The sequence below is a fragment of the Haplochromis burtoni genome, unplaced genomic scaffold, assembly GCF_018398535.1.
Source record: "Haplochromis burtoni strain Fernald_Lab_line unplaced genomic scaffold, NCSU_Asbu1 Contig_53, whole genome shotgun sequence".
Taxonomy (NCBI): domain Eukaryota; kingdom Metazoa; phylum Chordata; class Actinopteri; order Cichliformes; family Cichlidae; genus Haplochromis; species Haplochromis burtoni.
In genome coordinates this window covers 844118-871708 of record NW_024582414.1, presented here as the reverse complement: position 1 = coordinate 871708, position 27591 = coordinate 844118, and the positions used below count along the sequence as shown (strand labels likewise).

The following is a 27591-nucleotide window of genomic DNA, read 5'->3' as shown; positions in this document are numbered from 1 at the left end:
ATACACCTCTTGCACAGTATGGAAACAACTCCTGCAGAAACAATAAAATAACCCCCAGTCTTAATATTGGAGCCACAGGAATAAGTATATTGAATGGCCGTTTTGACATAGGTTCTATTTGCCTTTGACGACTGCGTGTTCCAGGGGTTAAATAAATACCAGGAACATCCATTCACAAGTCAGCTCTCTGCCGTCAAATAAACTTTGTCCTTGGCGTCATTTCAGCTGTCCTGTTCGTCCTGTTTTGATTCCAAAAGTCAATGCCTCGACTGAAGGCAAACACAAGGGAACAAACTTCACTATAAAACGGCCCTGTCTTCTGGCTCCTGTCTAAAACCACCTGCCGTCATGGACAAATTACTACATCTAATATCACTATCCATTCACATCCTGTGTGTGTGTGGAGAGGGTGTCGTACTAATGCCAGTTGAACTTGCTCCCATCCCCTGTAACGACAAAGCGGTGGAGAAGCTGTCTCGCTTGGCCGTCACTTACATCAATGAGGATCGCAGCGAAGGCTACAAGTTTGCCCTGAACCGCATCGCAAATGTCCATCTGCACGCTCAGGTTAGTACAAAGACCAGAGGAGGCTGTAAAACATGTTTGTTCATCCTAGACCAGGGTGGGAAGTGTTTATATGTAACAGCCGTGACCAGATTCATGTCAGGGGAAGCCCATTTGATAAGATTTAAAACAACAAAAATCAGAAATGACCCTTTTCCAGGACTCGCTGTGGCTTCTAGATTCTCCAGTTGAGGACCCGCTGGGTTACATGAAAGCTGTGAAAAACAGCAGCAGTTTCATTAGGGAGCAGCAACGTAAGTACTAAAAACAACAAGAAACACTTTGGTGCGAATGGCCGCCATCAGTGCATGTCGCTTTTAATAAATGTAGCATTAAGATCAAAGTACATAATTTTATATCATAAAACGGGAAGCCATTCCTTTTTCACGCCTCGTGAAAAAAGGCCTCTAGGATTGAAGCGAGTGTTAATAAAGTCCAGGTCATTTCAGTCCAGCACTGCTGGGACAAACCTTGCACAACAGACTTTATGAACTTCATGCTGTCAGCTGCTGAAGGCTATAGTGGCCCGACTGTGGGATAGATCAGGTTTTAAGAGGCTCAGATCAACTTCATGACCTAAAAAGGCTGCTATTACTGTGGCGCAAAGTGTTGACAAATCATTATTGTACAAAGTGTTGTGTGGAATTACACAGAGCACCTCCTAAATGGTCCCTTATTGATATACTTAACAGAACAAATGATGCTACTTGGCAGGAGGACTTCTCATAAATTTGAGCCTCATAGCTTTGTTAATGCCTGCTCTCCTTTATTGCATGTGTTTATACTCTGAATTACAGGGCCCGGCAGGCAACGTGTATTACCTCGACCTGGAAGTCCTGGAGACCAAGTGTCACACAGGCAGCAAGAAACCATGGAAACGTTGTGACGTCAGGCCATTCATGGAAACGGTAGGATGTTCACACGTATACAAACAAGAGCACGTGTCCGCACGAGTAGGAGGCCCCTATATGCCTGAAGGCACTGTTTATAAGATATGTCCCACACTGTAACTGGACAATGTAAGAAAGTCACACTTAAACCATATACATGAAGGTATTTTTGAGTTTTTGGAAGTGTCAGGGCGTTCTTTCAGAAGTCACAGTCACTTTACCCATTTCCACTGGCAGATCTATTTTAATACTGTGACTTTTTTCAAAGCATAAATGTATTACTCTTCAGTAACTGGGCATTTGGAGGAAATCTTTCCTACAAAATGGAAAAATCGATTCTGTTAAAATAGATATTTATGGTTTACATATTTTACATATTTTACTTATGAAACTTCCATTATAAAAAAAATATTGATTTAATCATAAAAGCAGCTCCTTTGACAAAAGGATGAAAGGAACCATCGGCAAGACAATCATGGGCCACTTTATTAGGTACATCTGTTCAACTGCTCGTTAATGATTGTTGGTTTATTAATGGATTGTTGATAGCAGACAGGCTGGACTGGGCTCATCAGACAATGAGAGACACAATCATCTCTAGGGCTCAAAGAAACAACAACCAGTGAGTGGTGAAAATGTATTGCTGGCACCAGAGGTCAGAGGAGAACAGCCAGACAGCTTTCAAATGAAAGCAAGGAAACAACCAAGATATGCAGAAAAGCATCTCTTACTGCACAACACAAACCTCTAAGCAGACGGGCTACAGCAGCAGAAGACCACACTGGGTGCCCTACTCATGTCAGATAAGGCAGAAGACTAGAAAAACTTGAACTTCCCTTAAGAGTCTGGATTTCTGCTATGACATTTGGATGTTAGGGTCAGAATGTGGTGTAAATGACATGAATGTATGCATCCATCCTAATCTTATATCAGCAGAAGTGGTGAAAGTGGTGTAACGCTGTGGGGGATCATTTCTTGGCACATTTTAACAAATAATAGTACCAAATAAATATTTAAACATCACAGTCTACCTGATTATTGTTGCCGAAAGTGTCCACAGTGTAACCATCTTCTAATAGCTGCTACCATCCGGATAAAGCATCATGTCACAAAGGTCATTTGGGATGTGGTGGAACAGCAGATTCGCATCATGAGTATACAGCGGACAAATCTGCAGCAACTGCGTGATTCTGTCACGTAGCATGGACCAAAATGTCTGAGGAATATTTCCAGCAACCATGTTGAATCTGTGCTATTAAGAATTAAGACAGCTCTGAAGGCAAAAAGTGGTCCAAACCAGTACTAGCAGCATAGTGTACCTAACAAAGTGGCTGGTGAATGTCGGTCCTCTAAAACTTACAAACACAACCTTTTTTTTACGGCAATGGGAAATTCAAATGAGTTTATTTCTTTTCCGTATAGGTGAGCGACTTATAAGCCAAAAACAGCCCTTTGAAGAAGTAACACAAGCCAAAACACTCACACTGGTCTCACTGATAGAAGAGTACATTCAAAGTTTTTTTGTCTTGCATCTGTTTGAACACATTGCGCCAAGTCTTTGTAGTGAAGTGGTTGATATTGGGCCAATCACGAATTCTGTCTGTTTTATCTTCTTTTTTTAAATTTTTTTTAAAGCAAATCTCTGGCAACTGCAACACCACCATCCTGCACACACCAGAGGGCTACTCCTACTTATACAGCTACGACTGTGCTCTCGTGCCAGGTAACGTTAGCAGGTTCCTAACCACTAACTGCTCACATACACAGAAGGTCGCATGCATACAGTGCTGTGCAACATGAGTCGCAACATAACATCTATTATTAGATACCCACTGTTTATCGATATCTTTAAATAATGTGTAGCATCAGAGATCATGCAGCCGGCATGTGCTGCTTTGGATACCACATCAAGCTGGAGATTTAAGGTAAAGAAAATATTGAATTAAACAAAGAAATTGTAAATATCCAGTAGGGAAAAATTCTCATAAGAAAGAACAGCAAAGACCTGAGGAGAGAAAAGTATCGACGTTTCACTGTGAGTATCTCAATTTGTTACGTGCAGGTGTAACTAATAACATTAATGATGGCCCAGTCTAATGGAGCTGAGTCCTAATTAATTATCAATTAGTCACACTAGTGAATTTCCCACTATGACAAATCAAAAGGTCGAGCGTGAAAATTATGATTTCGCCCCGATCTCAATCGATTTCCCTTCTCTCTCACTGCCACAGTGTTTGGTTTGGTGCTACTTTGGAGACATCAGCAAAAGCAGGTTACACCTCACTGTCATGAAAAGAGATGTAAATGTCCGATTTAAGTGCATTTGGACAGCAAAAAGTTGTGTATCCATTCAAAATGACATGACTTTTTTTCCTTTTCTGCTTTCACTGTAAATTTAGTGCCACTGCTTTATCCAGTCTCTATCATCTGTTTGCTCATGTAATTTAATACAGACGTTTACTTATTCATTCTTATTCAGTTCTCTGGTTTCTGCAGATTCTCCAGAGAAACTCCAGCAGATCTGCCCAACATGCCCCCTCCTGCTCTCCATAGACAGCCCCGAGGCCATGACTGCTGCTCGGGTCACTCTGGTATCCTATAAAAGGACGTCCACTATGGCTGCAGGGCTCGGGGTGAAAAAAATTACCAGAGCTGCTGTACAGGTATCGCTAGATATACTGTTATTAACTTTGATGGGGGGAAAGAAAGCTGCGGGGCTAATTTTATTGCTTGACAGTGCGTCAAACATTATGTTTATGGGGGGAAATCACACTTAAGGAAATTCTCTGGGTATACATATGCAGAAGATACAGTGCACCTTTTAGCTTCTGTGTTCCAGATAAGAACCATTATTGCACAAGCATCACCATCACGCAATAGTTATAGACGAGTCTGGCAAGGTTGCAAAGGATCACTGAAGGCACTTTCCTCCATGGCCCAGCTTTTGTTTGGGGAGCAAATGAGAAAAACTGAATAGTTTGCTTGGGGACCAAAGCTAAGTACACTGCTTTTGCATATGATAGTCCAGCTTCAGGATGGAAAAACCAACATGATAGCTGCCGCAATAAAAAACCCTGCCATCTCTATTTGTGCCTGTGCTTGTGTTTGTTTTTGCAGTTTGCTCCTCTCTTCCTATATTATTTTTATATTTCAGTCTGTGCCAGTAAAAGCCACCTTTGTGGAATACACAGTGCAAGAATGCCCCGAGGGAGTGACAGAAAGAGGCACCTGCCAGCGACTGACACTCGACTCGGACACAGAGGTACTCGTATAGAAGTTACTCGAAAAAAATGACACGTTCACACACCAATTTAGATACACTCGTACAATGTGCTTTAATTTATTGTTTTTTAGGATTCCTGTATTGTTTAGTCATGCCACTTTTGGAGATTATTTATTTTTAGGTCCTTAGTGTCCCAGCTAAGCAGATTTTGTGGCCTCCTTGTGTATGTAAACAAGAAGGACAAAAGCATTTCCAAGGTCAACAAAAATTGAACATTACAAACTTCACAAAGGTGAAATTCATGGAAGAGCTGTATAAATTCTAGATCTATTTACGTGGCCGCTAAGTGTATATTAATGATGAATTAGCACTCAGACATAGTCAAGCAGCGCTGTCTGAAACAGCACTTAATTACAAATCAATTCATTGATCACCATTGTGTGTGTGACGTCTGGATAATTTCATGGATAATTTACTAGCTGACATGACTACTTCGGTTACGTTTAAAATGTGACGTCACTTAATGGTTTAGGCTCATTCAGACATGAATAGTGGTGGTGGGGTGCAGGTGGGTTGCAAAGCGGCTTGCAGATGCACAACAATTATTTGCAGGGTAAAGCAGGCTTTGATATCAGCTTCTAGTAAAAACATCAGCTGAGCTGCAGGGACTGTTGCTGAGCTTAACTTCATTTACTGCCTGAACTAATGCTAATGAGAAGGAATGTACATTTTATTTTAATTATTTTAACCCACCCTGTGTCATACTCTTACTTTTTAATAGTCTCCCAGTATGTCACAGAAATACATTACCAAATGTCTCACACTCTTCTCTCAGACTGCAGGTTTCTGCACAGGATCTGTACATGGAGACACGAATACTGATCCTGATGTCCAGACGTCCTGTGAGATGTTTAAAGTACAGGTATGGGAGGAAATTACGTAATATTTTTTAATATTGCATTGCTAAGCCAAAGTGGCAGCTCATTTATGCAAAGATCCTATAAAATCACAACTATAAGAATCAGTATGATGAGGAGGAAAGGAATAGAAGTGACTGCATGTGGACTGCATGTTGAGCATGTTTCTTATTCTCCCATGACAAGAAGAAGAACAGATTTAGATTTATAGAAAAGCCAACATTCAGTGTGCACGCAAGATTTGACCTAAAAACCTGTTCTGATTGTTCTCTATCAAAAACTGTGAACGTCCTACATGCAGGAAAATCACAGCGGAGGTGTAACAATGATAGCAGCTGAATTATCCGCAACCCAAAAGTGAACAGAAAATTGAAATGCATTAATAGAAGAATGTCAGTAACTGAGAAAAAAAAGCAAAAACTACTGGAAAAGTGTAGCATTTAGTGTCAGTTCACACTGTGGGACTGTGAGTTGGGAGTGTAACAACCCACTGCTTGACCTTGACTTGATGAATGTTTCATGTTCTCTGTTTTCTTTCAGGTTTTTTTTTTTTTCTTACTAAAGTAACCTTTAGAGTGAACATTTAACTCTCTGAATGGAAGCCAGTGGTCATATAATTATTCTGTCATATCTTACAAGTTGGTGGTTTTGTGTGTGTGTGTTTAATCCTATGTGTGAGATTTCAAATTGTATGCTCCTGCGCTGTAATTATGTTGTCTTCTCAGTTCTTTTTAGAGCGTGTGGTTTGTAAAGTAGTTTTACAGTATTGAGTAAAATTCATTCGTGCAGCCAGAAGAGTTCTCATTTGGTGTGGTGTTGTCTGCGTCTCTTCAGAATGTGGATGTCCTCCGGCCGGTGCAGCCACAGGGTCACGACCTCCCAGAAAACCCAGCAATCCCGACGTTCCCACCTGTGATTGGCGGCCCAGGAAACGATCCGCAGCCTGTTCCCTCTGACCCTCCCTTTCCCACTGCCGTTCACCCTGTACCCGTTGACCCCTCTGTGGCTGTTAACCCAGCTGTCCCTCTTAGCTCTTCTTCCAGTGAGTCTGCTGAAGGTCTACTCACTGAGGCTTCTGACTCATCCTCCGAGGAAATCGGTGGCCCTGTGGCTCTGCGTCCCCCTTTTAACTTCCGCTACCAGAGGCGTGACCGTGAAAAACGCCAGGCTTTGAACAACACCTCGCCCTCTCACCACCCTGTCTTCCTGTCTGATTTCCCCAGTGGGCCCTCTCCTTTCCGATCCTGTCCCGGTCCAGCTCGGTACACCACTGTTTAAGTGTTGCTGCTCTGTTCAGGAGTCTATTTTTCCATTTCTGATTTATCCAGCGAGAGCCTACGCTGATAAACTGTTCCACTTTCTGTTGCTGGAAGCATAAAAATAATTTGTGCTAATAAGAGGAAACCTATCTCTTTTCACTGGCCCTGAAATGACCTCTAATACTGCTGCACTGTTAACTGCTTCTAATGCAGCAAAATAGCTTCAGATGTTATTACAAATTTCAATAAAACTTGTTTTGAAACCCTCATCAGAATCTTCAAATTCTTACACTCATAGTCTGACAATGCCTACACTTATTTGGTAGTACATACAATTTTGATTGAAGAGCTGAATTTGTCAATAAAAGTCTTAATGGAACTAATCTTAACCAGTTTAATGAATAATTGAATGTTTTGAGTGAAACAACATGGATCAGAAAGCTGATAACTTTCATGCGCTTTTCTAATTCAGATATCCTTGCAAAATGCAGCCCCTGTGTTACAAGCATGTTTCATTGATTCTTTGATAATTCTCACATTTTTTACAAAATGAAGAACTATAGAAGGAAATGGGTGTTTTAAAAAAAGTAATGAGAAAATAATAACCAGCTGCAGCTGCAAAATCTTTAGCTGCCGTGCTGCAGCTGCATTTATATTCCTACAATTTCTATCAAGCCCATCCCTGCTGAAATTAGGCATCAAAGGGCTAACATAAAGACGCAGACAACCATTCAAGTACACGCCAATTTAGAATGCAATGCACATGTTTCTGGACTGAGTAGGGAAGCCACAAAAACTGGTGAGAACCCACATAGACACATTTAGAACATACAAACTGCACAGAAAGGCTCCAACCGACTACAGGAACCTTTTTGCTGTGTGCTGTGCTAACAGCTGCACAGCTACGTCAACTCACATCCAATTTTCTGTAATACATTTCATATATAACGATAATGGACTGATTAATCACACTAGGTCATTTCATTTTACTGTTATCCTTCCCTCAAATGTTTTAAAGGTGACCTTTTATGCTTTCCCTTACTTCCTGTTAGACATTGATACACTATATGGACACCTTCAGGAGTTGCTTGAGCAAGGAAACTTACGTCATGAAGCTCCTGGCCCACAGTTTTTGTGCTGATGTTAATGGAAGTTTGGAACTGAGCAGTTACTGAATCAGCAGAGCACAGATGAGTTTTATGCACTATAGTCCTCAGCACTTGGGAACTCCACTGCGTAACATTAGGTGGTCTGCCACTATGTGGCTGCGTTGCCTTGAGTATGCAGTGGTACCACATACAGTTTGTTGTGCAATATCTATGAAGGAAGAGATCGCACAAACTTGTTGTAATGATGACATTTTATCACAGTACTATGTACCTCTTTAGAACAGCGGTGTCAGAGCTAAAGGCCCGAGGGCAAAGACTCCAATCTGCCCATTGGACGCCTTCGGAAAATGTGAAGGAGGGCATAAACTTGGACTTTTAACTGTTTTATCATTAGTTTTACAGCATTTCCATGCCTTTTTTACTATTCCAAAGTAATTACCGTAAGTAATAGATAAACACTTAAATCAGAGAAAAGTTCCTTTTTTTATTATCTACTGTAGAGATTTCCTCATTCGTTACAACAACATTTATTTGTTGTAGAACACTGACATAGACGTACTATTGAAACTGCACTTCTTTTTTGAGATATCTCCGGGATTACATGCTTGGTTTACACTGACAGAATGGAGTCCAGCCCACTTAATATCAAAGTGGGCTGTTAGGGCCCAGGATGTAACATGAGTTAGACATCCCTGTTACAATGACCCATTCTTTCACAAGGCATATATAAAGGCAGGGTGCATAGCTGGCTGCTTGATTTTGCACACCTGTTAGAAAAGGTGCTGAAAACACCTGAATTTGAACACTTTTGTCCATATAGCTGTATGTAGTAGCAGTGGAATGCTGAATGAATATGAGATTAATATACCATACCATACCATACCACCTTTATTTATAAAGCACTTTAACATAAAACCAGAGTTCACAAAGTGCTGTACATGCTAAAAGCAAATTAAAATGAGATAAGATAAAATAAATAACTAAAAAACTAAAATAAATTAAAACATGTCAAAACAAATTGAGTCAACCCCTCTAATCAATGCCAAAGGCTTCAGCGAATAAATATGTTTTAAGAAGACTTTTAAATTCAGAGAGAGAAGAGGCCTGCCTAACATGCAAGGGTAGATCATTCCACAACTTTGGAGCAACTACAGCAAAAGCATAGGGTTCAGTCCATTTAGTGCACTTTTTTGAGAGGGGATATCCTTAACACAGTCATTTCAGGTACACAGCTTAGGTTATAAGTGCAGAAGCCCAACCTAATTGTTTCCTTTTTCTGTTTTAAATCTTCTGTTTGTGATAGACAGCCAATCAGAATATAGTAATATAAGAAGAACGAAGCTGAAAGATGAACTTTCACACAGAAGATGAGCTGAAGGTCAAAGGGCTAACAGAAGGTAAATAATGATTATTTTTGATTTAAAAACCATGGAAATCTCCTCTAGTACAGCCCAAGAATAAAATTATGGCGTAGAAAATAACTGTAATATTTTCTTTTCAAAGGATTCCCTCATCCTGTCTTTATCTGGAGAATTTTAACACACAGGACTTTTATGAGTCAAAAAGGAATATTTTAGAACGTTTTATTTTATTTTTTAACTTTCAAGATGACAGTGTTGTAGAACACAGCAAGGTTTGTATTCTCCACACCATATCCCTCAAGATCCAGATGGTTTAAAACCGCTTTACAAACACATCTGGCGAAGCAGGGGGAAAAGTCGGGGTTTGTTATTGTAGGACTCCTCACCACAGGGCTTATACTGTGCCAAAAAGCACTGAAGTGAAAAGGAAAGTGCAAACATATCAGGAAAGCTTTAAAAGCTTGCAGCTAGCTAAAGTGGGCCTTTATCAACACAGCTACATGAGCTATTAAAAAGAGCAGGACAGCACAGAGGAGAGACGCAGCACAAATGTGAAAAGTCATCTCGTACCTGGCTGGAGTGTCACTCTGGAGAATCCTCAATCAGCAGCATCTCAGTGTTTTTTAAGGCCAGTGTGTCAGAAACTAGCTATTAGGAAAACCACACACACACACACACAGAGCAATGTCGAGTCCAGACCAAAGACAAATTCAGAAACATATAAGCCAAGAAATGAAATATGACTAAGACAGAGCAAACCAGGTCAGGTCTCTGCAGTATGTCTTCATTTAAGAGACAGCAGAACATTATTTGAGCTTCATGCCTGACAGAGACGAAGATGAATGAAAAATGAAAAAAGCTAAAATAACCATTCGGAACACCATCCCCCCTGACATTAGCAAAATACCAGCAGGACTCATATGACAGCCATGTAAACAATTTCAGTGACTGACGACGTCAAGTTGTAAACGTCGCACAGAGGTTTAAGTGTCTGTGACTCCCTAAATGCATCAAAACATCACTGCCATTCTTGATAATGCATTATTTTGAATTGCAGCAAACTGGAAGCACAAGTTACATTTTCTTTATTTTCCATATGGTTCTTAGCTTTCTGTGCTACGACAAATCCCCCAAAGCTACAAAAGAAGGAAGCTTAGGGTGTTAATGACCCTGTGATTCTCCCCGCCTTGTTCAAATTACACGAAAGCTTTCTGAGTACAACAGGACATCCCATGCGGTGACTGTGTGATTCACAAGTCTCAGACAGCTCTTCCTCTTTTTTTTGTTGAAAAAATTGCAACAGTTGTGAAAAAAAATCCGTCAGTAAAGGCAGGGTATATGTGAGTAGTCCTGTGTGATGTAGTCATTTTATTACTTCAGTCTGACAACTATTTCTGGATAAAACAAAAAGAAACCAAAACTGAGCTCTTGGCCAGCTGCTGGGACAATCTAACCAGCAAATAGCTGTTTTAAATCATCAATTAAAAGTATTAATTGGCAGAATTAGTGAGCAAAAGTAGCTAAAATGTTTTGAGGCATTTATTTGGGCAGTTTAGAGAAGAAATGACACTTGGGAGAGACAGTGAATGACAACTAGAGGTGGCCGGGTCAGTCCAATGCTAGTACTGGTGTCAGATTGATACTAGCACGATAGTAGGAACGATATTTTGTTTCAGTCCTGAAACACTGAATTGTGTTAAATAAATTATTGTTTATAAATGAAAAAATATATACCTCATGCACATGTGCATTAGAAAAATGTCTGAATCTTTTTTGTGTTGACTGTCTGTCACCTCTATTTTATTTGCCCAATGGCACATTTAAACAACGGAAGTTGACCCAAAGAGGCAAGCACATTTACATTCCAGGTCTCCAACAATTTCAAAAATATAGTAAAAGCTGAGAGGTGTGTTTTGATTGTGTAAAGTAGAAAGAAAAAAAAAACTAAATAAAATCACAGTGATTTAGTGGTTTTTAAAATGGCTTCAGAATTTGCAAACTAATGATGATTCATCTCAAAAATCATGACACATTGCTCTCGCCGCTAAAAGCTGCCTTTACAGGTTAAAAATATCAGTATTGACAAAATTGGCCCTCTATTTACTTGGTCAGTAAGTAATTTTTTACGGCACTAAATTTGCAGTATTGCACAGCACTAAGAACAGCTAAATGCCTGGGTGAAGACTACGACTACAACCATCAGTAAGGGACATACCTTTATTTTGAAATCCTAAACGTTGCGTTGCGCGTTTGTCGTAATTCCCACTTAGTCAAAGTGATTTAAACAAACTGCTACACTTTGCCACCCTACTTTTAAATATTTTTACCGGACTACACAAGACATCTGCCGTAATTTGCTTGTTTTGAAAATGAGTCGCAAAGAATAGCGCCGTGCGGCAGGGGGCGGGAGAGACCTTCAAAGCTAGGCACGCTGTATTAATTGAAGCTATTCGCGTACTAGCGAATAGCCTCAACTGGTTTATTAACAATCCCTGACTTCCAACGACGGATAGTTGACAGTGGAGGTTTACAACCGCCCTTCTGCAAACGTCACCTCAAGAACTTTTTAACGACGTGATTGGTCAGGTTACAGCACCATTGCCAAATATTTCCCATGACACTTGAAGGCAGCAACCGTGGAATCCTAATTGGAGTCAGATTTTGAGCTCGAGGAGTGGCTTCGACTTGTGCTTCCCGAGACACCAGAGTCATCTTCCTCCCAGATGGACGAGTGAGTAGTAACGCTACTGTAAACAACCCGGTGGAAAACAAAACAAACACTTTGGAAGATTTTTGACTTGACTATTTTCTTTACCGAGCTGGAGCCATGTTTGTGGTGTATTCGCGGACTTCACTTTGAGGTAGGTGAAAGAAACATCTGGGAAGTTTTGGTGTCGTTTGGTCGTGGTGGTTAATTTCTAGAAACAGTCGTTTACACATTTAAGGTAGCTTTAGTCTCTGTGAGACCTTCATACGTTTGGACTGTATTAACTATGTCACAATAGCTTCTATAACAAGTGACACCGTCTGCCGTTCAGTCAGACAGGGGGCATGTGAGGGCTTGCTCAGGTTTAACTGACTCATTTCCAGCTTTCTAATACAGAATTTCCTAAACATGACCAAGGCTGTGTCATGAGTTTAGGGAAGAAATGTAGCGTGAGCCAGTACACGGACCAAACAAATGGTAGCTTTAGGTGTTAAATCGTAGCACAAAAAAAAAAACCCCAACAACAACAAAAATAAGTTTTGTTTTTTAAGTAGTGTATTGCTACAGCTTTGGCTACATGGTGAAACCCACTCAACTAGTTTAACATAAACAGTAATTACAGGGCAGGCAGCAGTTATGATGTTGAAGCTCAGTTTGCTATTTAAATAGGCTGCGACCCATTTTCCCATGTAGGGCTGGGTTTAAGTCTCTAATGATGGTTTCTGGTGAGCTTTCTTCAGGGGAAAAGAAAGAAAGAAGCTGTTAGCACTTCAGAGAGCATCTCTTAATTGGAGAGAGATTGGCTGGGCGTATTTCTATGGAAATTATTTTTGGATGTCACTTTGAGCTCTTCTTTTTTTTCTTTTTCTTTTTCTTTTTCTTTTTTAATGCATGGGTGAGTAAGAGGCTTCCAAAGAGCAGCGGTGGGGTGGTGCTTTCGTTTGTAGTTGTCCACACTTTCTTTGCAAAATGCAGCAAAATTAGGAGGATTTGTTGTGTCAGCTTTTTTTGTATTATGGGAAATTAAAAGCAGTGGGCTGGGTTTTTTTTTTTCCTTCTTTTTTTTTAAGGATGTTTTAAAAAATATTTATCACTGGATCTTCAGCAGAGAGCTGTGGTTAAAGGCTATGGAGCTGCTGCAGGACTGCACATTGCTCTTATAATTCTTCAGAATTATAAAAATTCATATTTAAAGTAGCGTTTGACAAATGAGATCTAGATTTAGGCCAAACTGGGTGGAAAGTGAAAGAAAACTGGACTTATTTGGCTGCTCATTGTGATCAGTTTTGGTTTTACTGTGCCGCACTTCCTCCTGATTGTCATTTACTGTAATGGAACATTGCACATGTATAGTGCTTGATCTTGAATGTTTTCCAGTCAGCTGATTTTTTTTTTCTTCTTCATTCTACTCTCAAGAAAATCTGATGGCTTTTTTTTTTCACCCCCTCTTCTTTTAAGCTTTAAAAAGTAAAATCTCAGTTTGACAGGTATTGCTAAAAGTGCGACTCAGAACCGACTTTTAAGTTTGCTCTCGAATGTTGGCAGACGTCATGGTCCCTGCATCGGAAACGACTTTCCCTTTGGGATCCGTGTGCACTGCAACACTGTCAAAACTTTAGAGCGCATGATGATGCTTTCACCCAAAAAAAGAGGGGGAAAAAAGGAAAATGGTGCAGTCAGCTGGAGTGCCTTCTCTGAAAACAGTTCAGTCAGTGAATGAGGTCATAGGATAAATGGATCCATTCAGGCCAACAGGGAGGCAAACAAGCCTAGTACAGCTCAGTGCTGAGGTATGTGCAAAATAGGTCAAAAATCAAGAAAAAGAGCATCAACGGCAGCATGATCAGAAAGACAGGAGGTGTGAAACTAGTAGTTGAATTTCGAGTTTCTGTTTGGACACGGTCTTGGGAACTGGGCATGAGGAACATGAGCACTTTCTCATTGTTTTGAATGTGAAGGGATTTTTCTTGGCATACGATTGACACTGAGTAGGTGAACATCATTTTGAATGCAGTAGCGTGCCCATTGCATTGTGTGCACTGTTCATGACAAATCCCCAGTCATTTTTTTAAGCATGAAAATCAAAGAGCATGCCACAGAGCAGTGGTACCCAATGCAAGCTCTTCCCCTTCGAGACAGTGTCTGTGTATTCTGTTTATTTACCACATATTGCAACTTGAGGAGAGATCGCTATTGCTTTGAACAAGTACGTGAACTGACAGCTTCCACAGAACTCCTGGCAGCATGTACAGCTATGAAAATAATTAAATTATAAAGCTCTGCTGATTCAATTGTCTCCCCATCTGTGTCTCGTCAAACACCCTTGATTGATTGTGTTAGTTTTTGCTTGTGAGTTGGTTTTTGTTTTTGTTTTTTTCTTTACATGTGTGCATGACAGTGAGTGTTTTCTCTTGCACCTCAGCTCTGGTTTCCAGATAAGAGGTGGGACAGAGATAGTGCGACAGCTGAACCCATGCATAGCAGCATGCGGGCGTTCTCCATGAATCGGTTGCATGTATATTTCGTGTCAGTTAGTTCCCAGATTTTTCTTCAAAACAAAACAAAAAAAGCTTGGTTCACCTTGAGCCGAGGAGTTGACAGGAATACATAATGTGGTTCAGTCTCTGGCTCCTTATAGGACTGCTTGGCTGACTGTCATGTTTGGCAGCTTTGCTCTGCAATGTGCATACGACAGAGAGCATTTACTCCATGTGCGCCTCAGGTAGGCTTGTGTTTGCGTTTACTTAAACTGTGCCATGCTTTTGTGCCGTTCTCTCTGAATATAAAATCAGAGATTAGAAGAACACGACTGAAGAGTAATGGAATAATCCACATTATTTGGCGTGGAGTGATAAGAGCTGAAAATCTGAATGCTGACACGCGTAAGAGCTTCCATACTGAATGGCACAATTACCTCAATTTGAAGTTACAGCTAATTAAATGCATTACTTTTTTTCCACAATAGTAGTAACAATAATAATACTACTACTAATAATAATAATTAAGGAAAGAATCACTCAGATTTGTATTTATCATTAGTTTATCTGCTAAGTTTGTGTCTGTGTCAGTAACATGAGACCTGATTGGCTAGCTGATGACAGATTCTGGATGGCCCACAGGAGGTCCTCCTGAGCCACGGTGTAAATATTTCATGGCAGGACCGAAATAGTTGTGAGAAAATGAACCTGATTACAAAGCTGTGCTGTCATGTTGTTGACTCTGACTCTCATGTTTAGCTCTGCATGTAACTGATATAGTATATGACATATATTTTGGGAAACAGCGTAGGGTAGAGACATAATTGAGCTGCATGCACAAGCCCAGTCAAACCGGTTTGCTACTGGCATATTTTCCTTTGAATGAATTCTATTCTGTGTGTTCGGCAACAGCTAGCATGCAGGTAAATAAAACAACCTGATAATGGAGATTTTCTTTTACTTTGAAGTCATAGCCATAGATGAGAAGCAGCAGGATAATAATTTATATATTATTATTATTTCTACATAAGTAACTCATAGCTAATTAGGAGAATTTTACTAATGCATTTTCTTGTCTAATACATTTCTACGTGCACCAACGTTCACCTCTTTGTATAACAATTGACCTGGCGTTTGGTCAGCTGAGGTGGTGGCTTTAAAGTCACATGGCTTGCTCTATTGATCGTGGACAAGGATGAGGAAATGTCCACCCCAGAGGGCACTTTGGTCCAGCCTTCTTAATTCAGACAAGTGGATTTCTTCGGATCCGCAACAGCTGAGATACGAGAAGCTTTGGTTAAGGGATTGTGAAGGGGTGTGAATTTATTTTTGGCTTTCTGTACCTAATACATCTCTATGCTGTCCACTGTGGGATTTGCCAAAAGAAATCACAGAGAGTCATTCTAATAAAAGATGACGTGTCTTATTAAAATGAACACTATTGTCCAGGTAAAACATTTTTATATGTTAATAGTAGAATGTGTGTACATCCAGACTGCATGCTGCAGAATGATTATTTCATGCGGAGTCAAGCAAATAGCCTTAGGGTTCACTAGAGCCACTTAAAGTGACTATAATTACCTTGCAGGTCTGGCCTAATTGGAAGTGACACATACCATCAGGTGGATTAGATGTGCAGGTTACCAATGGCTAAGTGAGAAATATAATAATCATTTGAACATGCCAGCCTCGCGGACTGCTCTAACTTAAATCATATCAGCTCTGTAACAGCCTGCTGTTAATCCGTCTTCACCTAAACAAAAGGTCTCCCAGCCTTTCACCTGGCCATCGAGGTCGACGTGAACGCTGAGAGGATTAAGTCCTTTGTTTTGCTGCTACGAGTTAGCGGGGCGCACGCAGGGAAGGCGGCCTATCCGTGGGGGTTTCCTTTATTTCTTTGAAATTGAGACACCGTAGCTGTGTGCGTTATGTGTATGCACGCGAAGGTAGAGAAGATAAAGGGTGCAGTGCTGAACGAGCTGGGTTTGCTCGTGAGAGTCATTGAGAAGCTTGAAATGTCTGTCGTGTCAACTTGTCTCGAGTGCATCAGAAGGGGAAGAGGCGACAGGTATGTGAGCCAGGGTATTGGATTGTCACTTGTCTTTGACCGGGAGCAACAAAATGTCCAGTTACATGTCAGAAAGCATGTTAATATACAGGAAACACTGTGGTACTCTGAGGTCCTACATTGTACACATACGTCTCAACAGCTTACAGTTAGTGTTTTTGTGGAATTTAAAGTCTTCAACATATTGTAAACAATAAAGACATCCTTTTTTTTTTAATGCATTAGTGCTTTAGTAAGAAAAGGTTTAGTTTATTTACATTACTTTTAACCTTTTGAAAGAACATCTCTGCTCTCTAGGTGAGATTAAATACTTCTATTCTTGTAACCAAAGTGTGCTCAAGTAGCCATGGAACATTCAGAAGAGGAAATGTCTAAGTTTAGAAAGTAAATGCAGCACATCACAGATGAAGATATATTAGTTTGTTTATTTATTTATTTTAATGAATCCTATGAAACCACATTTTGCCATTCATAAATTACTTGTTAATTCCTGAATGGAGCAACCTAACAAACCAAATAGTATTGCAGACAACACAGCAGAATGTGGTTTCATTTCCTCAGAGGGCTGAGGGGGTTGAGGGGGCAGGGGATAACTGGTATGGTCTCTTTGGGGGATGGGGTCACAAGTGTGCAAGGGTAATTATAAACCTGTGATTGTTCTGATTAAAAAGAAATGCCTGCATGTGTGTGCTTTTCCTGTGGCAGACACACAGATTTTAACCCAGTTCATGAAAGTAAACCGCTTTGTTTTAATGCAGAGCAATATTGCTGTTCCTCCAAATTTAGTATCAATCAACAAGTCAAGTCATGTTAATGCTGTAGTTGTGAAACTGTTGCAGCCGTGCATGACTGGATTTGTTTTACAAATTTATTATGCATTTGCTCATGACAGATTTTTTTCCCCCTCTCGGTTTTGTTTCATTGACAGTTTTGAAGCTGAAAAAAGTAAAAGATGATTGAGAGTGCAAAAATGTTAGACCTTATTAGTTTAGCTAATGTCATGGTTAAATGTAAAGTACACGTTGTCATTTCAGGGTAAATGTGGCAGTTTAGGAGTTGGACAGGAAATGCTTGGTCCTATTTTGGAATTATAGTTGTTGGGTCTGGTTTCACAGACTGGAGGGTTTTTTTTTTTGGTTTTTTTTCCTGCTTCTCATTTGGAGTTTCTTTCTTGTGTTGTGTGGTAATTTGACTGTTAAAAAGGGATCTCCACAGTGAGCCAGTGAGATGAGTTCATGTGTTAGTTGAGTGATCTAACCTCCAGGTTATTTGGCCCCGTTTCAAAACACAGATGATCTCTCCGCGGTGGCACTTTAGCTTATTTCTTTATAGTAAAGGACATTCGTGCAATTTAAAAAGTGGTTGTTTCAGATTTTGCTTGAACAATTTGTCAATTTGTTGTTAAGTCACTTCAGAAAGGTTTTTGCTAAATGTGATCTGTTGAATAATTCAAACAACCAAAATGGAATTTTTGGCATCTTTTTTTCCCCCTCGCTGGCAGCAGATTCTCTTAAATGATAATTTTCTGCTCTTTTACATCATTTTTGAGTAGATGAATATTTTTTTCTAATATGCTAGGAAATTGATTGGTTAATCAAAACCTAGTCAAGAGTAATCCGTTTTACCGGTAGTAATTTGGAAGAAAAAAAAAAAATCAGTACCGTACATTTGAATGGATGAGTGTGTCCACCCTTATGTTCGGGACTGTGGACGTGACAGAGTATTGAGTTGTAGTTTTGTGGCTCAGCATGAGTAAGGGGGAAGGGGAGAATTATAACTGATTTGTCATCCTTCTAATTTAGTAAGGTATTTCAGCCTTGTGATTAAACACACTGTGATTTCTCGCCTGGTCACGCCTCCCTGCAGGATGGAGTCATCATGTCTGGACCTGGCTCTGGAAGGTGAGCGGCTCTGTAAGACCGGGAACTACCGAGCGGGTGTGTCCTTCTTTGAGTCTGCCATCCAGGTTGGAACAGAGGACCTCCAGATCCTCAGTGCCATCTACAGCCAGCTGGGAAATGCCTACTTTCACCTTCAAGAGTATAATAAAGCTCTGGAATATCATCGGCATGACCTCACACTCACCAGGTGAACATTTTTAAAATATGGTTGTTAAACAAATCATCCAAATATCTTCATTTTTAAGTCTTTTGAGTTGATTGTACAACTGTTTTGACCTTGGTCAGCCTACACACACACACGCGCACACACGTATAGTCTAACAATACATTCAGGATTAAGTGCTACAACTTTTTTTTTTTTAATCACTATATCTCCCCTCCTTGATTAAACTGCTAAACTAGACTCCAGCGTATTACTGCTTGCAGCTGCAAATTACTTTCTTGCCTCTTGTGTTTTCTATCTAATACACATAAGGAATACACTGATATTCCAATCTAATTATTTCCTAATGCTTATTTTTTTTATTTATTTATTTTAAATCTTCATTACAATCCCAGAACAATTGGAGATGAAGTTGGAGAGGCCAAAGCCAGCGGTAACCTTGGAAACACATTAAAGCTTTTAGGACGGTATGATGAAGCAGTGGTTTGCTGCCAAAGACATTTGGAAATCACGAGAGCCATATATGATAAGGTGGGTAATGTTTTATTTATTATTTCAACACAGGCGGAGCATCCCCCAGCTGTTTTTTATTTTAGCAACATAAGATTAAATTATTTTCACTGTTTTGTCATGTAGTCTGTGACCAAATTGCTCATATACTGTGATTACCATAAATGGATCCAAATTTGTGACAACTGTACCACGTAACGTGCTGTGGAGCCACAGAACACTTCGCGCACACGTGACGACTGCATTGACTCGGTGTACCAGCATCTAGAATAGTTCTGCAGGCTGCATGCAAGCACCAAAGTCTGGTGTCTGTGTATTTTAAGTATGTAATTACAGCGCCGGTCACTCTGGTTTCCGTCTGTGAAAATCTGTTGTGCGTGTTGTAGGTCGGGCAGGCTCGAGCGCTGTATAATTTCGGAAACGTTTACCACGCCAAGGGCAAGAGCATCTGCTGGAGCGGAGCAGAGCCAGGAGAGTTTTCAGAGGAGGCAAGGATAGCCCTGAGGAAAGCTGCGCAGTACTACGAGTGAGTTGGCATCACTGTTTACCTCGAAGCATTGATTTTGCTTTGTTTACTGCAAAGGTCCCAATGAGATATGACTAAGACGCTGAACTGTGCCACGGTTGGAAGTTGCTTAAAAAATGAGCTTGCCAGAATGGATTAGATATAGAGCTTAAGACAGCTCTGAGGTGCTAGGGTGGTGTATGGTTTTTTGTAATAAAGTTGTTTAATAATCATTTCCATTGCCTCACATTTCACTGACTAACATCAATGTCTTTGCATCAGTGGCAGGCGATATTTATATAAGTGAACAGTTTGGAGTGGCATTGAAACTGTTGTGTCCCATGCAGCTCTAATCAAAATTGTCATTTTTGATTGTTTGCTGTTATTTCATTATGCAATGACCACCATGCACATGTAGACAAAGACGATTTGTAGAAAAAAATGGTATGTAATCTTCCACTGATCCATTCAAATGATTTTTAAAAAAAAACACACACACACACACACACACACACACACACACACACACACACACACACACACACACACACACACACACACAAAAATAAACTGTTGCTAAAGTTACTTAAGTTGTTGGGTGGTTGTGCTATCAAGATGTAGGTCATAAGATGGTCCGTCAAGAGTTTTTAAAAAAAAAAAAAAAAAAGTAGCAGACAAGCTCCAATTGGCATTAAACCCAAGTTGAAGCAAATCTTCGTCTGGCTGTCCAGTGGCCGGCCCAGACTGATCAGTTTCTTGTTGACGATTAGAAAAACAAAAGGAAAAGTGTCTTTTTGTCAAATCTCAGTCAGTCATCACAGAATCACCCAGGAAACCTAAGACAACAGCCATGTGTTTCTGCCACAGTTTTCAATTATAAGTGAGCATCTTCTTGTTATTGTGAACAAAGAGCAAACCTGCACCTGGTGACGGAGCTAGGCGATCGAGCGGCCCAGGGTCGTACCTACGGGAACCTTGGAAACACTTACTATCTGCTAGGAGACTTTGAAAACGCAGTAGCTGCACATGAAAAGGTAGGTGCCGAAGTACTCACAACGCTCTTTGATGCTTGTTTAGGAGCTTGGCCAGTATTGTTATGATGCTTAACTCATTCTTTAATAAGATAAGAGTAACATGCACCCTTTTTATTCGATAGCGCCTTCTCATTGCTAAGGAGTTTGGGGATAGGTCTGCTGAGAGGAGGGCCCACTGCAACCTTGGCAATGCACACATATTCCTCAAACAGTTTGACGTGGCGGCCGGTCATTACAAGTGAGGCTCATCATCTTTCTCACTTCATTTGTGGCATGACAGAAAAAAAAGTCTGCTGAAAGCACAGTTTTTACTTTTAGGGCTTCTCTTTGTTCTCCTCTTTGTACCATAAATGCTACATTAAAACCTTTTACACATGAACAGACAGCTATAAATGAGTTAGAGAACAAGAATCAGATTAAACCTAAGTGATTTACACTGGAGGATGAGTTCATCCCAGCAGCTTAGGAGGAGTTTTTTTGGCTGCACTTCCTCCCTAGTTTTTATGAGCAGCATAGTATTTTTTAATGACTTACTTACAGGAACACTGTCAAATGTTGTAACTTGTCAGTCTGTCATTCCAGCACTTCCTTGACATGGATGTCCTTGGAAAATGAGAACAGAAAAGAGCAGATAACAATCATTGTCCTGCACCCGCCCTAGAGATTCTTTGACCTTCCTCCTCTTCTCTTTCACCCTCAGGAGGACTCTGCAGCTGGCCAGGGTTTTGAAGGACAGAGCTGTGGAGGCTCAGGCCTGTTACAGTCTGGGAAACACCTACACGCTACTGCAGGACTATGAGAGAGCTATCGATTACCACCTCAAACATCTGGTCATTGCTCAGGATCTTAGCGACCGGTATACCACTGAAAGCCTTTTGTTGTTGTCTGCTTTGCTGCCAAACTGTCCTCAGAAGTGTAATCAGATTGTGCACTTAACATGTGGGTGGCCGCTGTGGTGTTAAAACAAACATCCAAAAGCAAAAAGTCCCAAGGAGCAGCATTTACAGTCATTTCATGTTGTAATTGGTGAAGTGTTTATAGATGAGCTTTATATAAAGGCTCTGCAGGATATTTGGGAACAATGGTTATTTTATAATGTGCAAATGTTGTTTTTTGTTTTGTGTTCTTTTTTTTGAGGGGGGTTGATTTTCTTTTTAGTCTTGTAAAAAGATGTAAAAGGGTTTAAAATAGGCGGTGCTGAGTAAATCTTGTAGAATGTTTTTTGTTTTTGAAACTAGCTGTCATTAATATGTATAGATTTTAGCAAATTGTGCGTGGAAATGTTAAATACCCACTATTGTTGTGAAATACACATGACCTAATTTTAGTCTCAGCTGTTGTAATTGCAGTGTGTGATAATTTGATGTATGACTACCCGTTATTGCATAATTTCACATGAAGTTACTCAGACTGTTCTGTCTTGCTGCAGCGTCGGTGAAGGAAGAGCTTACTGGAGTCTAGGAAATGCCCACACAGCCCTGGGGAATCATGAGCAAGCCATGCAGTTTGCTGAGAAACATCTAGAAATTGCCAAAGAGGTGACTGTTTACAGTTTTCCTGCTCTTTTAGGAGTCTAGGCAGTAGTTTTATCGGGCCACACCTCCATCTGCTGGTTGAGTAGGGAACAACAGGAAATAATTGCATATGTATTTGTAAAGCCAGATGTAGAAATAGAAATATATCGTATGCTCACAGTAAACTGTAATGTTGTCATTGGTGCAGACCGGAGATAAAAGTAGCGAGGCCACCGCCAGGATGAACTTGTCAGACCTACGGTTGGCTGTAGGCCTCAAGTCCAACCCAAACTTTCATCCCTTCCTCTTCGGCAACACCAATGCAAATAGCTCTGCTCTGACAGGATGCTACCAGGGTTACCCCAGCATACCAGGTAAATCTGGACTTTGTTAACCAGTTCATTTTTACACTTCTGCATGTGTGTAAATGTGCATGAACAAGAGTCGAGTCCTCTTTAACACCAAACCCATGCTGTTAAGATTCAGAAATCCATTTGCTTGTGTCCTGTAGCTTTATGCTGTGATGCTTCACTGAATCATTGTTTTTCCAGAAATGTGGCCACACTGGCTAATTTTTTTTAATTTTTGTTTCAGGGACCAAGTATGCATCCTTGAACAGAAGTAAAGAAGAGAACTTGGATTACAGTCCAATTTCCCCCAAAAGTCAAAGGGGAGATTTGCCGGCACACCCGGTACGTAAAACTAACTGTGCTCAGTCTTATTTCAAAACTGGCCATAACAAATGAAATGGTCCAAACTCCTGAGCTTTAAATTAGGCTAGCCAATTCTTTAGTTTTATTAGTTTTACTATATTCACTATTTTTAGGAGACAAAGTGGAACAGAGTAACAAAAAAACAGCTGTTCTGACAATGAAAACACATTAAATACAAAAAAAGAGTTAATTTTACATGAAAAATGGTTTGCAGAGAATGGTACTTTCTGCTCTGTTCACCCAGCCTGTGCTAGGTAAAAAAAAAAAGAAAAAAAAAAAGACTGATCTTGTAATTCTGTCAGTAAGAAAGTCGTATGTTCTGTGTGTTTTTATATATACAGGACTGGGGGGAAGATGCATTCTCTGGGTCTTCAAAAAACAACTCAGTCAAGGCTTCCAGTAAGCTTTTCCCCTTCCCCTGGACAAAAAGCAAAAGGCAGAAGGATGACAAATCCTCTCTGGAAGACCAGCACAAAACCTGCACCAAGGACACGGAGCCTGAGCTGGAAGCACCAGTGCCTCAGAAGGTATGTGTAAGTTAAAGCAGGCAGAAAGACGTAACCCACTCAAAACATTCTTGGAATCCTCGCTGAGCTTCTGGTCAGTGATGATTCAGCCTAAAAGTTAAAAGTGAGCATGTAGCCTGTGACACAACCTCACGCAGATGCTTTCCCACAAAAGTGTTAATGCTGTGGGAGGAAGTTTCTGTGTAGCAGCATGGAGTCATAGTTTCTGTCTTATGCTCGTTGTTGTTGTTTTTCTTCCTACTGCTTCCAAGTACTTAAAGGGAAACGGTTTGTCTGTACAATACCGAGTCTGTTAAAATCCAGGCTGTTTCAGATTTAAGTGAATTTGTAGCAAAATGTAACACTTGTAGTAATAAACTGTAAACTAGTGAATCTAAGCTTTTGTCCTCTGTGCCTGCAGCTGTCTTGGAGTATGTTGATATCATAAGACAAGAAAAATTGCTACACAAAAAAGGGGCTTTCTTTGTAAACATCATCCACTCTGCTGCTAGTACAATTATCCCAAGTTGTGATTGGTCAGATGCTGCTAGCAGCACTCTGGGAAACCCTGGGCTAAGTTGATGAGTTCATAACCAGTTATATGTAACTGCTTATCCTGATTCAAAGATATCCTATGTATGTTGAACTCGCTTTGTAGTACAGGACCCTCAGCAGATGAAATTAGATGTGCCACCTCATTTATTCTAGAGAGTATTTTTAAATCATCTTTAAGGGGGGGGGGAGTGCCACTTGTTTACAGTTTCTTTTCCTAATTATATTACTTATTATTATTCGTAATTGAATTATTATACACCCAAATTCCATTGGATAGATTCATCGGGAAGAGCATCCGGTATAAACCTCTGTTAACTCAAACATGTGAAGCTACCTGCTGTGGTTACTCCTTGTGACAAGAGAGCAGCCGGAAGTAGCGCAGTGTTCAGAGAATCTGTTGTATATTCAACTGCATCGCAGTTAGTGTAACAAACTGTGTGCACCAGATGAAGAAAGGCTGTGTTAACAAAGGAAGCCGAAAACCACTCGGGATACTTATCTTATTGTATTCATAGCTGTTTATAGTATATTAATGCATAAGTATCAGCAAACATCTACTCCACTCTCCGCCAGAGTGTAAAGGTTAATCTCTTGTCACACTTGCCTTTTAGTCAGTTTTGCCTCTAAAATGTTGGAAAATAGAGAAAGTGTTCATCAAAATTTCCCAGAACACAAATGGCATCTTTATTAAAATGATTTAATTTTCTGTCAAAGGTCAAATTAACTAATTGTTTTAGCTTTACTGTTTTGTTTGTTTGAGTACCTCCGTTATCTGCAGCATTTTCTGTTGTTATTAAACCTGCTTCATTATTTATTTATAGATTTTTAATGTTTTTGTAGCCAGAAACACGGGACACTATCGGCGAGGACAGCTTTTTCGACGTCCTTTCTCGTTTCCAGGGCAACAGAATGGACGAGCAAAGGTGTACACTGGATGGCAACAGCCATCTCCCTGCCCATCCCTCTCCCTCCTCCGTCCCACCTGTAGCTGAAAAGAAATGTGAGTCAGTCTTGTCCTTACTGATGTTCACGCCATATCTAAAAAGGTGCCAGGTAATATACGAGTGAACTACAGAGAAGGCGCTCCCAGTGCTGGCGTATTGTGGTGTGAATGTCACAGAATTATCCTTTTACATGTTGAATGTTGCTTTTCCTCATGGCAGAGATGACCTTAAGTGATTCTCCACCCAAAAAGCTATATTTGTGGTTTTATCCTTCAGTGAGCACAGTGGCGTTTATGAGCCTTTTTGTTATCATTGCACTCGTCTGTAACGGCCATGAGTCCCAGCTTATCACACCCGACAGTCTCTATGAAGGGCAAATTCTTTTCAGCCAGCTTTCAAACCTCCGAGGACTATTTGAAGCGGCACACTTCATTTGGGTGGAGGATTGCTTTAAGATACGGCCCTCTTTTGACGTGTGCAAAGTCAGGAGTAAATGTTGGGTTGAGTAGCTAATTGCCCAACTAACAGTTAACTCACTTCCATTGGTTACTCACACACATAATAATTATGTCTGTTTGTAGCTGTTTCAGAGCGCGAACGACTATACCAGGATCCTGGTCATTTCCTGGAGCTGCTGGCCAGCTCCCAAGCCCGCCGTCTGGACGACCAACGGGTCAGCATGACCCCTTTTCCTGGCTTACGTGTCAACACCTCCAACCAGCCTTGTACACCCTCCACCTCCAACACAGATCAAGTCCAGTCACAAGGTAAAGAATGCAAGGAAAAGCCCATTTTTATCCTTTCATTACTCCCCATAATATCACGTAAAGGGTTTCTGGTTTTCTTCCTAGTCCCAGTCCCCACTGCAAATACTACTCGCACACCCTCCCTGTACGGTCGTCTCGAGGCCAGTTCTGAGCAGCCCGAGGGGGATGATGTCTTCTTCGACATGTTAGTCAAATGCCAGGTAAAGAAAATTCATTGCATCACGTCCTGCCTTGTACATGCCCTTAAAGTTTTCCATGTGATAACACTTAGATTCTGGGTCCATGAATTTAGGTCGCAGATAATTTGAACATGGTTGGATAATTCAGGATTATTTATACTAAACAAGAGACTGCTGTACACAGTCTTCTCATGCTGACTGTGCTCCAGGTTAAACAAGGCATTGCCATTTCATTGAAAGTGCAGGGCAGTCCTTCTTAATTGGCACCATATTACCCAGTTCATTCCACGAAATATCCAAGACAAAAAGGGACTCATGTATGTACTTTTCAACCAAGTTGGGTATTTGAAAAGTGAGTTAATGTCTAGGTGTGATAGGCAGTGTAATGCAGTCAAGTGAGAATTTTCATGGGCTATGGCGTGGCAGGCCTCCCAGCCAAAACAATCTACTGGACCTCAGAATAGAAAATATTAGGCCACTCATTTCTAATTTTTATCAGTTTCCATGCTGCACCACTACCCTGGAAATGAGTTTCCTCACTTACCAGTTTCTGCTTTATGCCTAATAAAGTATAATCAGGGGTTAATCAATTCTGATATGTGCAAAGCATCACTAAACACTTCAGTTGGTATAATTTAACTCTCGATTGTGTTTTAGGGTTCCAGACTGAATGACCAGAGGTGTGCTGCTCCACCACCTACAACTAAAGCATCGACTGTTCCTGATGAGGATTTTTTCAGTCTCATCCTGCGTTCCCAATCCAACAGGATGGAGGAGCAACGGGTTCCACCTCCCTCTGGAGTAAACCAGTCCAAACTAGGCTGACGCTGACCAGCGGGGTTTTTTTTCCCATATTAAATGAAGTAACAAGCTCTGGCTTTTGGGTTTGTTTGTTTTTTGTTTTTGCTTTTTTTACATTTAAGGAGGGTTTGTAACCTGTAGGAATTCCTGCCTTTTTGGACTGCCCTGACTGATTTCCTGTGCGATCAGGAAGAATACAAAGCAATCCTGCGAGGAAGTCAAGCTCTCAAAACTGGCATCGTGACTTAAAAATCATGTGAAATTTATGATTACAAGACTTGGGAATTTATTTTATTGAAAGGTCACAACTTTTTTTTTTTTTTTAATATTGGTGATGTCACTGGTTGGCTGCTTATATAAGAGACCTCTCTACCAGTGATGTCTGTTTACTCTGGAAGTTTGCATAAAGTCACTCCTGCAAACAGATGGTTGTAGTGGTCACTGGTGGCTGGATTATGTATCCCAAAATCATAAGCCAAAAAGAAAATAATGGATTTTGGCTTCAGTTTCAAGGCTTCAAGTTGGACGGCATATTCGATGAAAGGAAGATGCATTAAAGCAGCGTGGAGTGTGTGTGTGGTCTGTTTACAACTTCATTAAATACAAGAATGGAACATCTTTGTTTGAATTGATCTCTGACCTCTCCAGCAGTAATTTGTCAAAGGAGCTCAACTCTTCTCTTGGGAAATAATCCACTGCTACAGCACTGTGGAGCCATATACAATATCTGCTTGCGGATATTGCTTTTAAAGACACAAAAGACTTAATTATTTTACTGTGCTGACAGATGTATGGGTTGTCTTATTACCGTGAAATGAAATGGGATTTTTTTTTTTTTTGAATTGTAACAAGATTTTACAGGATTAACTAATGTGAAGGGTAAAACGCTACAATATTAGCTTTTATACTGATACCTTCTCCTGA

At 40.4% G+C, this 27591-nt stretch overlaps 2 protein-coding genes across 2 annotated transcripts; both read left to right on the top strand.

Moving 5' to 3' along the window:
• The first annotated feature begins 264 nt into the window (after positions 1-264).
• si:ch211-262h13.5 (uncharacterized protein LOC571127 homolog) lies at positions 265-7122 on the top strand. The gene is made up of 7 exons (XM_005923900.2): positions 265-567; positions 1362-1472; positions 3090-3177; positions 3951-4117; positions 4609-4716; positions 5513-5599; positions 6429-7122. Exons 1-7 carry the CDS (start codon positions 349-351, stop codon positions 6870-6872), a joined length of 1224 nt encoding a protein of 407 aa, XP_005923962.1. The 5' UTR covers positions 265-348; the 3' UTR covers positions 6873-7122.
• Positions 7123-11659: 4537 nt separating this feature from the next.
• On the top strand, positions 11660-27506 carry LOC102309816 (G-protein-signaling modulator 2). Its single transcript, XM_005923907.3, has 16 exons — positions 11660-12054; positions 12143-12184; positions 18442-18663; positions 19035-19170; positions 19536-19675; positions 20565-20688; positions 20811-20926; positions 21389-21544; positions 22118-22226; positions 22411-22576; positions 22797-22894; positions 23257-23442; positions 24817-24976; positions 25502-25687; positions 25772-25887; positions 26524-27506. Exons 1-16 carry the CDS (start codon positions 12047-12049, stop codon positions 26689-26691), a joined length of 2133 nt encoding a protein of 710 aa, XP_005923969.1. The 5' UTR covers positions 11660-12046; the 3' UTR covers positions 26692-27506.
• The last annotated feature ends 85 nt before the right edge of the window (positions 27507-27591 follow it).